The 11,644-nt window shown below is 45.3% G+C and overlaps 1 protein-coding gene across 1 annotated transcript; it reads left to right on the plus strand.

Moving 5' to 3' along the window:
• Positions 1-388: 388 nt before the first annotated feature.
• LOC113449228 (methanethiol oxidase-like) lies at positions 389-11,321 on the plus strand. Its single transcript, XM_026720244.2, has 12 exons — positions 389-471; positions 4,692-4,745; positions 4,960-5,072; positions 5,704-5,889; positions 6,103-6,223; positions 6,468-6,650; positions 7,529-7,707; positions 8,544-8,622; positions 9,097-9,218; positions 9,319-9,411; positions 9,745-9,863; positions 10,183-11,321. Exons 1-12 carry the CDS (start codon positions 468-470, stop codon positions 10,343-10,345), a joined length of 1,416 nt encoding a protein of 471 aa, XP_026576029.1. The 5' UTR covers positions 389-467; the 3' UTR covers positions 10,346-11,321.
• Positions 11,322-11,644: the final 323 nt, after the last annotated feature.

Raw genomic sequence — 11,644 nt, forward strand, 5'->3', positions numbered from 1 at the left:
TGCCAGATCTCCGCTGCTTGCCAGTTTCAAAGCTATATTTGTGCCAAGCCTGTGCTGGGTGCTAACATACTCTTTGAAACGCCACCTCCAGCTAAGGGTTTTTTCTTTTCTTCGCACTTTCAGCCCAAAATAGGAAGGGTTTTCTGTCTGACGAAGCTAAAAGATGAGGCAATCAACTATTGACAGGACAAAGAATCCGATCCTTCAAGAAAGAAACAAGAGACAGCTTACAGAATCAAAGGAAACCATCGGATTTTGTACTGAAAATACAGCCCTCCCCATCTGGAATTGCTCAGCAGTTTGCAATAGTCCTCCTCCAACACGCCTCTTCTCCACCTACTGAAATACAGATATATATATATATATATGCTCCTCCGGAAAAAGTCTTGCCTCTGATCTGGAGGATCCTCTTCGTTGGTCAGAATTCTTTGGAGGGAAGAGAGCAGGAATCATCCAAGTCCACCACCATGGGTAAGCCAAAACAAGACAGAGGCCACATTCTTTTACCCAGCTGCAGAAACGGCCATGATTTGTCCAGGGCTTCCTGCGTAGTTCAGACTTTCCCAATGTAGAAGCTCAGGGACAGAGAATGATTATTATTGTAACACTTTTGCAAATTGGGGAAAGCCAGTAATGCAAATTTTTTTGATGCAAATAGCTTGACAGGAGACCGTGTATAAACTTTAATACAGGTGTACTTTAAAAAGTGTGCCCTAACTCTCAGGGAGTTTAGCTTTTGAGACACAAGGTGCCAGTGAGATTTCAAAACTTCTTCTCTTTTAGCAGCATTTCTTTCCTAGAGAGTTTTGGTCCAGGCAAAGTCCCTAAAAATCCCAATTGCTAAGAAAATCCATTCTTATTGCAACAGGATACCGATAATTCACCCGTTTATTTCCAAAGATGTATACTTAGGATTCTACTCTTTGCAACACAGGAAAAAAAAAATATCTCCGCTTTTATGCTGTTTTTGTGGTTTGATCCTCTGAATTTATCTTGAAAGGAAGGTCCTATTCTCTTTGATAAGCACTCTGGCGTAGCACATGCAGTTTAGGTTACATATGAAACAAGTTTATCTGCATTTTGGTGTGCCTTTTTTGTTTTAAATTCCTATACTCCCGATGTCTTGTGTCCTCTAGAATCTCCCAACCACTGTTGTAAACCCCCCACCTCTCAAAAAAAAAAAAAAATCCCCAGGGCGGCCCCTTCAGCAATGGTAGGAGGACCCTGTCATTAGCAGGAAAATGTATACAATGTCTCTCCAAATACTTTGCATTTATCTCTCTTAGTTGGGGTCAAAGCAGGGTATGAGAATGGGAGAAGCTGGTCTAAAGAACAGCTCTGAACCCTATTATTGTGCGCAATTCTATCTTTCTCTCTTAAGAGAGATTACTTTTTGTGTCAGGAAATGATCTAGAAGAAAAAAAGCCACTTTCAGAAACTGGAGAAAATATTAGGTGCTCTTCCCAGTCCCACCCTCCTCCACACGACTAAAATTGGGACTAAGGAAAAGCAACTGTGCCATAAAAGGTCTTCCATGGAAACACCCAGTGAGATTGGCTTTTGAATAAATATAATGCTGTTTATATAAGCCTTTAGTAAAGAGAAATGAGCATTTAAGCGGAAAGTTGTAGAGAGTATAAAGGTGAATAAAGGACTTGTTTAAGAGTACCCATTTACAGAGGGAGGGAGCGAATGTTGTGCCACCTTTACTCAACCTTGCAATTAATTAGGTGATTTTAGGTCTGTGGGTCACTATCAGCTTCACTGTTATGAGGAGAAAAGGAAACGATCCGGTCAAAGAATTGAAAACCATCCCTGTTGAAATTCATCCCTGTCCTTCCAGATGTTGAACCATTCAAATTAAGTGTACCTTCAAGTCCGTTTTAACACCTGGCAGCCACCTGGGCAAGCTCCTGTAGTCCCCTCAGCAATGTTTCCCGAAGTGCTTTGCCACTTTCTTCTTCCTAGGGTGAAAGGGAGCACCGGGCCCAAAATCACCCAGCTGGCTTCATGCCTGAGTTAAGACCAGAACTCACCGTCTCCTGGTTTCCAGCCTGCCTCCTTAAACCCCTTCGTCCACCTGGCTAAAAACTAACACACGGTCTTACTGAACATCGACCCTGTGTTGATTTTAATTTATGCTTCTAACTTTCTGAACCTTGGTTTCCTTTTTAATTTTGTTAGCTGGCTCGAGACCTTGCTTAGTAGAAAGTGGGCGTATAAGCTGAATAAATAATATCAGATAACTGAGCTAACCTTGGCATGCCTTATGCAGCAAGAAAGCTTTGCTGATGAATTTGAACAGGGAGAAGAAATGACCCCTGTACTGCCGGTGTTGCTCAAAATGGTGTTACTCAAATTTGAGTTTCTAAAAAATTAAACCAATTATCCTATCTGTAAAACAACCACCCACCCAATTCCAAGTATGGACTGGAATCCATTTGACCAAGATGCAAGTAGCGTAAAGAGGTACGGCAGTCAGTAGCTTAACAAACTACATAAAGGATATATAATCATGTATCAGAAAGGGGCAGTTCCTTTAATCCTTTCAGCTTTCATCCAACTTGCCCAACAAACTCAATTCTCTACAGCCAACCCACACATAAATTTGCTAGACAGAGCCATAGCTGAAGGTTTTAAGATAGCATTTTCCCAACTCTGGGATCCACTCAATCAAGTCAAATAAGCCAATTAATATGGCTACTTTCGCTGCAAGACAGACTCAGGAGACCTGCGCTAACTCAGTTTCCAGAGAAATTGATCAGCAACATCTACTTATCTTGCATAAGCTTCGATTAGGAAGTCCATCCAATTTGAAAACCATAATTTACTCACAGTGCCAGATTAAATTACAGAAATAGAGACACAGAATGTAAAGTCTGCAGCCAACTGTCTTCTGGCTACTTTAAAAAGTACGATGGCTGGGTTTATACAATGCATTAAGCGATGGTTTGTTTAATTTGTAGTTTGTGCAATGTATCTTAATTGACTGGTTTGCAGATGCTAAGCCGGAGCCCAATAAAACACAGGCAACCTTAGCACAATGAACTATAATTCAACTGATGAAGTTGTCATGAGGATATCTCCATTTGTGATTGTCTCAATCCATCCTCAACTACCATAAAGCCATTTGATGTTCATAATTTTTTTTCTTTGTCTGTAGTTTAATATGTTACCTATTAAATCAAACAAGCCAGTGTAGCAAATCACGGCTGTATTGCTCTGTTGCAACAGAATCAACAAAAAAATGTGTGTTAAAGACCCAACCATTAAAGGCTGAATGCTGGGTTTTGCAAGAGGTGAAGGCTCACCCAACCTCCATATGTGCAGCGATAAAGCAGACAATGCAATATAAATAAACCAGTGAGGTAAATAGGTATGGTAAAATCTGGGACGAAATGTCCAACCTCAAGACTGGGTTATCAGGCAGTTTCTCCATTGGGCCAATAAGTGACCAACTTCCCAGGGTCCCTGCGAGCAGAGACTTGTTGGGAATTTAGAGTTAAGTCTCAATCACCCAGAAAGCATCACGTCAGGAACGGACATCTGCAATTCTTTTGCAATTACCCACCAAACGTTCTTTGGGCCAGTCCCACCACTTGCGTGACAGCAGCAGCAACTGGGCAATTGCCCAAGTAGGCTTATGAAATGTTCTTCCCGCTCTTCAAGCTCGAAAATAAAATTTATGACAAGGGAGTATTCAGCCGTGCACAGCTTCCCTCTAAAGATTGGATGCATCTGCTGCAAAATTCTTGATTAAGCCAAGGACCAGAATCTTTCTTTTAAGGAAGCCAAATTCAGAAGGCCCCAATGGAATTACTCCTTCATGCAGTTTCCTCTCTCTCTCTCCCTTGACGCACAACCAGTGTTAAACATGGAAGAGGCACACAGCTGCAAATTCTGAACCAAGCTGACCCACGTTTCCCCATCCGCACGGAAGAGTCGTCCTGAAAAGGGCCGCATTTTTCCCACACTGGTTGCCCCAGGGCCATTGGAGCCAATGCTGGTGAGAAGCCCAACGGTTTCTCATGTTTCGCAGTGACTGGTTGACTGTTCATGAATCTGGAGGCTTCACTGGGGAGGATTGACTTCAGGACACTGAATGAAGTGCATCTGCAGCAACAGCCAAATCACACCTACACGGACAAAACACAATTCACACCTGCACCATCACACAAGGTCACTGCATGTCTCAATATGGCTTATATATTTGCCTGAATCCGTGCAAATGTTGCAGGCTTGCACTAAGAGAACAGATCAATAAGAGCAACACTTCTGAATATTTCGACCTCTTCCGTGCGAAAAGTCAAAGTGAGCCAGGAACGCCTGAAGAAGACAAGGTTCATTCTGCATCAAAGCAACGGAAGTTAGCACAAGGTTTTTATAAAACCAGGGCAGGCTATCCAATTTATTTTACTTAAATAATTTATTTAACACTCACCACACCTCTGATGTCTCAGCAGGGAACGATAGGCTTGGAGTCATGAGCACTAGCAACTTGAAATCTTAAAAAGACTCACAGGGAGCGGAATTCAGCCCTAGAATTCCCTTCTCTGAAGCTACCGAGAAATTTATGAGGAAAAGCCACAATCAAAGGGACACAATATTCCAAAAGGATCTCCTGGGCTGATTTGGCTCCGTCGCCGTCCTTGTGTGTTTTTAACTTTCTTCTTGTCCATTTTGACTTGCAGCAAAATGCGGAGAGTGCGGGCCGGGATACAGAACCCCCTTGGATGCAATGAAAGGTGAGGGGAGACCATTTGTGTGTGTGTGGGGGGGGGGTGTCTGTCCTAAAATGAAACCACGCTTGGATAATCATTGTGTGTCCTCAATATTGGCCTGGCACAGAACCTGACCCAGTTACGAGCAATTCTCGCCTTATATTCATTCATTTAGTGATCGTTCAAAGTTATAGGTAACTTTCCTTCTTCTGTAACCCGCTCACCTTTCTTCCAAAAGGACCCCGGGAGGAGATCGTCTACCTGCCTTGCATCTACCGAAATACCGGAACAAATAAACCAGATTACTTGGCCACTGTGGATGTGGACCCCAAATCCCAGACTTACTGCCAAGTAGGTTTAATCTTGTTCAAAACTGGTTTGTCTGAACTGAACTGAACTGAGTTCAAACGATTTAGAAATCGGAAAGCAGCAGTTCCTGCCTGCTTTGGGACCTGAGTAGTGCAGGGTTGCAGAAGAGAAATGTCCACAAGACATTCACCCACCCCCACACCCATTCTCCACTGCCCAGCGACACGTCCATCCCATAAATCAGGGTTTAAATTGCTTGCTTGCTTCTGGGGAGGAGGGAGCTGCCTCCGTTCAAATCTTGTTTCTAGGTCTAAGGCCACCGTCTCCAACTTTTAAGACTTGTTTGACGTCAATTCCCAGAATTCTTCAGCCAGCACTTCAAGTCCGCAAGTCTTTAAAAGTTGCCAAGGTTGGAGACCCAAGGGGTTGATTAAAATAATCTGGGGGAGGGGGAGAAAAGAATAAAGGGGCAGAGCATTGCCAGACATTAAGACTAGAAATAGCCCAATTATAACTGAACTTTCTTTGGGCCACGTAAGGCACACTTGGAATACCTCATCCGGTTTTTTACACCAAAATATTAAAAAAAAAAAGACTCTAGAAAGGGTGCAGGTCCAGCAGCTCTTTGAGGACCTGTCCAAAGGTCCCAAATGGGCTCTCTGTCACCCCACAGGTCATCCACCGCCTACCGATGCCCAACGTTAATGATGAGCTGCACCATTCCGGCTGGAACGCCTGCAGCAGCTGTTTCGGAGACACCACCAAGAAGCGCAACCGCCTCATTCTTCCCAGCCTCATCTCATCCCGGATTTATGTGGTCGACACTGGCACCGACCTGAGGGCCCCCAGGATCCACAAGGTACACGCCAGGCCTGGCTGATGCTGCGGGGGCCTTCAGGAAGGCCTCCAAAGGGGGCTTCACGGAACCATCTTCCTTCTCTTCCCTTTGCAAGCTTCCTTCACCCTCGGGACCGTCCCGTTTCTCACCGTGCAAAGCCTGGATGGTGAAGGGGGTATCTATCCACGGTCCATCTGCCCATCCTCACCTCTTCGGCATAATCTTGCATTGCAGGTCGTCGAGCCCATTGACGTCTATTGGAAGTGCAACTTGGCAAATCCTCACACCACACATTGCCTGGGCAATGGTGAAATCATGATTAGCACCATGGCTGACCCTTCCGGCAATGGAAAAGGTATGTCTTTTTTATGTTTTTTTTTTTAAATTCTGTCTGTATTATTTTTATAAATAACTCAAGGTGGCCGACTCTGCCATCTCTGGATGGCCCTTGGAGGAGCTGTGCCATTCGGCTTCTGTTCCGAAAGAATTTAACGCAATATTGAATGCTCATATCAACATATTAATAAAAGAGTCACCTTAGGGTGAGATGGGCAGCAAATAAGTTTAACAAACAAATAATGTTTCACTCTCCCATGCAGGGGGGTTTGTGCTGCTGGATGGAGAGACCTTTGAGGTGAAGGGCAACTGGGAAAAGGGCACCAAAGTCCCACCGTTTGGCTACGATTTCTGGTACCAGCCCAGGCACAACGTCTTGATGAGCACTGAGTGGGGAGCGCCCAAGTGCTTTGCCAAGGGATTTAACCCAGCAGATTTGGAGAAAGGTGAGAGAACGGCTCCTTGCTATCACTGCTTCCAAGAGGTCTCTTCCAGGAGTTCTACAGGCACCAGGTATCCTCAGATCAGAAGCCAACCAGGCTGTTGCGTCAAGGAGAACCTGGTTGGAAGCATCTTCTATGGTCCAGAATCTAGAGTTGAGTTGCAGAATAAGGGCTGGAGAAGAAAGAAGCGAAGCTAGGCAGGAACTGAGTGAGATCTGAGGGTCCATGAGACTCAAGGTAGCATCTCTTCCCACCAATGAGAAGATATTTAGAGAAACAGCCTTGATGGGGCCTGGTAGGCAAAGATATGTCACACGGCGGCCGGGAGCTACAGAAGGTTGGAGGCCAATGTCTCAAAAAGTCATTAGCTCTTCGGTGTTGTTGTCGCGTTGTATGAGATCTGAGGAAATTTTGTCTGTGTGTGTGTGTGTGTGTGTGTGTGTGTGTGTGCACACCTATGCTTGTGAAATTACACAGGGCAGTTTCTGATCCTGGCTCAAGCACAGATCATCTGCCAGGAATGAGTGGAGAGAGAAAGAAAAACTTACCAATAAAGGAGAATATTTGTAGCTCTTGATTGAAATGAGGACTTTTGAGTTAGCGGTATGTTTTCTTCGATGGATCCTTGGTGCTCTCGGAGGTTGGTCATTGTCTTGCAGATGTTTCATGACCTCAACTCTTCAGGGCTAGTGGAGTTTGCTGCAAATGCTCCTTCTAGTACTGACGGTGTTTCCTACCTGGTTTATGAAACATCTGCAAGACAACGACCAACCTCCGAGAGCACCAAGGACCCATCGAAGAAAACATACCGCTAACTCAAACCCGATCTCCTTCCTTTCTCAAAACCACCCTCTATCCCTCTCTCACATCCGCTTCTGAAGGCTGCTACGGCGGAAACATCAACGTGTGGGACTGGACCACTCACGAGTTCATCCAGACCATCGACGTGGGCAAGAACTCCATTCCGCTGGAGATCCGATTTCTCCACGACCCAGATGCGGCTGAGGGGTACATTGGCTGCGCCCTCAGCAGTGCCGTCCACCGTTTCTACAAGACCCCGGTAAAAACAAAAGCCAAAAAAAAAAAAGAAAAAGGAATAATCCCAGCAAAATAGAATCAAGAACAGTCTCGGGGAAAAGCCCACCGCTGAGCCCTGGCACACAGCCATCAGCCCACAGCCTTAGAGGCCCTCTAGAATTTTTAGGGTCCTGGGAACTACTGGCTGCTAAATGAGCCCGGCACATTTTTTTCCCCAATTTTCATGTTTTTGGAGGGCTTTCTTTTTGCACCTTGGAATGCAGAAAGACGACCTCAAAATGCTATCTAGCTAACATCTCTTCGAGTCAAACTTGACTTCCAAAGACGTCCCAGGAGCCTCTTAGCAATAGGCCTTTTTTCTGGGACATTTTTTAAAATAATTCTCCATCTTAGCCTCTAGCCTTGGGATTTGTTGACGGTGCTTCATCCAAGCACTCAGCAGGTCTGACCTACCTGAGGTCAGCCAAGGTCAACCTGGTGCCACAACTGGGCCAGCCAAATTCCATTGTATACCGAGAAGTTCCTGAGTCACAGATTGCCACTCAGTCACAAATCCACTCTTTCCGGTCCTTCCTTGCATCATCAAAGGTCGATTGGCAAATAATGTATAAGGAATCAGATAAATATTCACTTAGTTTTTGCTCTGGCATTCAGTGCCCAGAGTTGCAAGAGAGTGGGAATTAATTGATAGAATGAGTAAATAATTGTCTCTAACCTGCCCCTTTGCAAGCAGTTCTTAGGCGCACTCTAAAACAAAACTGCTACCTATCCTGACCTGAAGGAATAGGTGTCTCTGGGGGTTGAGCTACACCAAGGGTAACTCCTCCCCTTCTGGCTGTTTTGTTTTTTTCCCTTCAGGAAGGAACCTGGGCATCAGAGAAGGTGATTCAAATTCCCAACAAGAAGGTCGAAGGATGGCTTCTACCAGAAATGCCAGGCTAGTCCAACAAGCTTTCTATTGAGCGTTTCTGTAATCGATCTGAGTTGTGCTCCGCCACCAACTTGAAAAGTCTTGCTTTGGAACTAAATTCAAACTCTAGCTAGATATAAACTTCTAGCATCTCGTCTCCAAGCCAGGAAGGGATCCTGTTCTTTAATTTACTCCTTTGATAATTTAATAGAGGATTCAGGGAAAGCGGTGGCCTTAGCAAGGTTCCATAATTGTCACACGACGTGGATTTTGTAGAGGTGGGTACAGAAGAAATATTGACTCATTGCATGAAGGCCGTAAACATCTCAGCTGTGATTTTCAATGCAACTTTATGTCATAAAACTATGCGGCCCTCACGCGATGAGTCAATATTTCTGTCAGATACTTGCAAATCTGCTTCTGGCCCAGCTGAGAATTTTGGGACGACCTTGGTTCCCCCTGCAACTTGCTGCCTCCTGATAACACAAAGTTCTCCCGTAGGCCTTATCACCGATATCCTGATCTCCCTGGATGACCGCTTCCTCTACTTCAGCAACTGGCTTCATGGAGATATCCGTCAATACGACATTTCCAACCGTCGGAAGCCCAAGCTAGTGGGACAGGTAGACCCCAGGGCAGGGGAGGGGCGCATGGGTGCTGGGCGTTGCTGACTCTGCAGGCGATATGGAATGTCCTCCCCCATCCGTGTCTCCGCCCACGCAGGTGTTTCTGGGAGGTAGCATTGTCAAAGGGGGTCCCGTCAAAGTGATTGATGACCCAGAACTGGACTGCCAGCCGGATCCATTCGTCATCAAGGTGGGTCCTCACCACCCTTGGATTGTTTTTGACTTTTTTTTCTTTGTTAGATCACTGCCTTAACCGTCTTCCCAACAGCCTTTCTGTCTCCCTCCGTTTCGTTTCCAAACGGTGCAAGGGATGTTCAGCTCCGCAGGAAATTTCACGGCCAAACCATCTTCGTAGAATACAGAATAACCGGGTTGGAAGGGACCCCTTGCAGTCTCGCAGTCCACGGGGTGTCCAAACTTGGCAACTTTAAGCCCTGTGGACAGCATGGGGAATTCTGGCTCAAACCCTCTTCTGCCTCTTGGGTTCCAAGTTAAGCGAGGCCCATTTTCTCATCCTTCACAGGGCAAGAGGGTTCAAGGTGCCCCGCAGATGATCCAGCTGAGCCTGGATGGAAAACGGCTGTATGTCAGCACCTCCCTCTACAGCGGATGGGATAAGCAGTTCTACCCGGACATGGTCAAGTAAGATGGCTTCTCCTTTGCTTATTAAAAACCGAAACAAAACTGGGTCTTGAAACCAGTTCCTCGGGAGATCCGCAGGCAGAAATAAATCTGGAAGTTGCGTGGTGCAGTTTTTGATGGTTGCTAGAATCATTAAGGCCTCCATTGGTCATTTGTGCGGAATTTAAAAGGGCATTTTAAATAAACGTTCTTTCAGTCTAGGCAGTTATGCTTGTGTGTCCGTAGCATCAACTTCCACCTTCGAGTTTCATAACTGCAGTTGTCCTCAGAAGCACATGGTAAAATTCTGTGTTATCTTTTTTTTTTTTCTCCTCCCCAGGGAAGGCTCTGTCATGTTGCAAATCGATGTGGACAGCAAGAAAGGAGGCTTAAAAGTGAACGAAAAGTTCTTAGTGGATTTCGGGAAAGAGCCACATGGCCCAGCACTGGCCCATGAGATCCGCTATCCGGGCGGTGACACCACCTCCGATATCTGGATCTAACGATCTCCCTGGCTTTGAGCTGTCATACTAAGCAAAAGGTCTTTTTCTTAAGATGCTACTTCTTTGCCTGCTTCCGTGTGCGGTTCCTCCAGATGGGATATTCCTTGTTCTGCCACAAGAGGTTGCTCACACACATCCTGTCCTCTTTGCTGTGACCAAGTCACAACCCCGGGACTTTTGATACAAGATTTTAAGCATCTCCGCCTTCCGCTCTCACTATTGCATAACAATGGAATTGTACATTTTTACCCAGAAGGAAATATTTTAAGAAGGCAATAATCGTCCCCACAATTTTCTCAGGGAGCATAAAACCCATGTTTTTCTATCTTGAGACTCCTGTAGCCGAGGCCTCCCTAAGCAAATGATCTGATCGCTTGTGTGCAGGTAGTCCTTCACTTATGACCATAATGGGGGGACCAGAATCTTCACTGCTAAGAGGCAATTGTGAAGTGAGTTGCACCCTTTTTTTGTCACGGTTACTAAGCGAATCCTTGCTACTGTTCAGTCAATCATGCAGTCGTTAACCGAGTCCAGCTTCCCCCGTTGGGTCTGCTTGTTGGAAGCTTGCAAATGTTGATCACAGGATTCAGGATGCTCCAAAGGTCATAAATTCACGCTGGCTGCCAAGAGCCCAAATTTCAATCACCTGACTGTGGGGATACAACAGTCATACGTGCGAGGATCAGTCATAAGTCTCTTTCGGCGCTTTTGTACCTTTGAACAGTCATTAAACAAATTGTTGTAAGTTAACACTAGCTATATTTGGAGTAATGCAAACTCATTTGTTGGTATGTGTGAAATCTTTTGATTAAGAAATCATGGAACACAAGGTTGTTTGTGATTTAATGAGCAACAGAGCCATTCTTGGAATGTCTTAACATTACCTCTAGCATAATGCTTCGGAAAGAGAATAATATATTTCTTTATCTTTGCTATTCATTGCTCTTTTTAAAAAAATAAAATTTTCAAGATCAAAGAGTTTCTCGCCTACGCAGATTTCTTCTCTTCGATCGGACGGTACATGTGTCAGCGGGGGTCTCTTTTGCACTGGTTTAGCATGTTCCCAGTGCGCACCAAATTGCGTTCACCCTTTTTTGAATTTGGATGTTCACGACGGCTGTGGAAGCCAGGAAACCAGGCTTCAGATAAGAATCGGATAAGATCAGAAGTAACTAAAAGGCTGGGAGAAGAAGTCAAAGCAGATATTGTGGGGCCTCGGGCTCTGAACAGCCCCCCAGGGTGTGAAATCAGCTGGCAGAGCTTCTCTGGTGGGAGAGGGAGGGAGGGAGGGAGGGTTGT

This window comes from Pseudonaja textilis, chromosome 16 (genome assembly GCF_049901715.1).
Source record: "Pseudonaja textilis isolate UNSWEBS1 chromosome 16, rPseTex1.2, whole genome shotgun sequence".
NCBI classification, from domain to species: domain Eukaryota; kingdom Metazoa; phylum Chordata; class Lepidosauria; order Squamata; family Elapidae; genus Pseudonaja; species Pseudonaja textilis.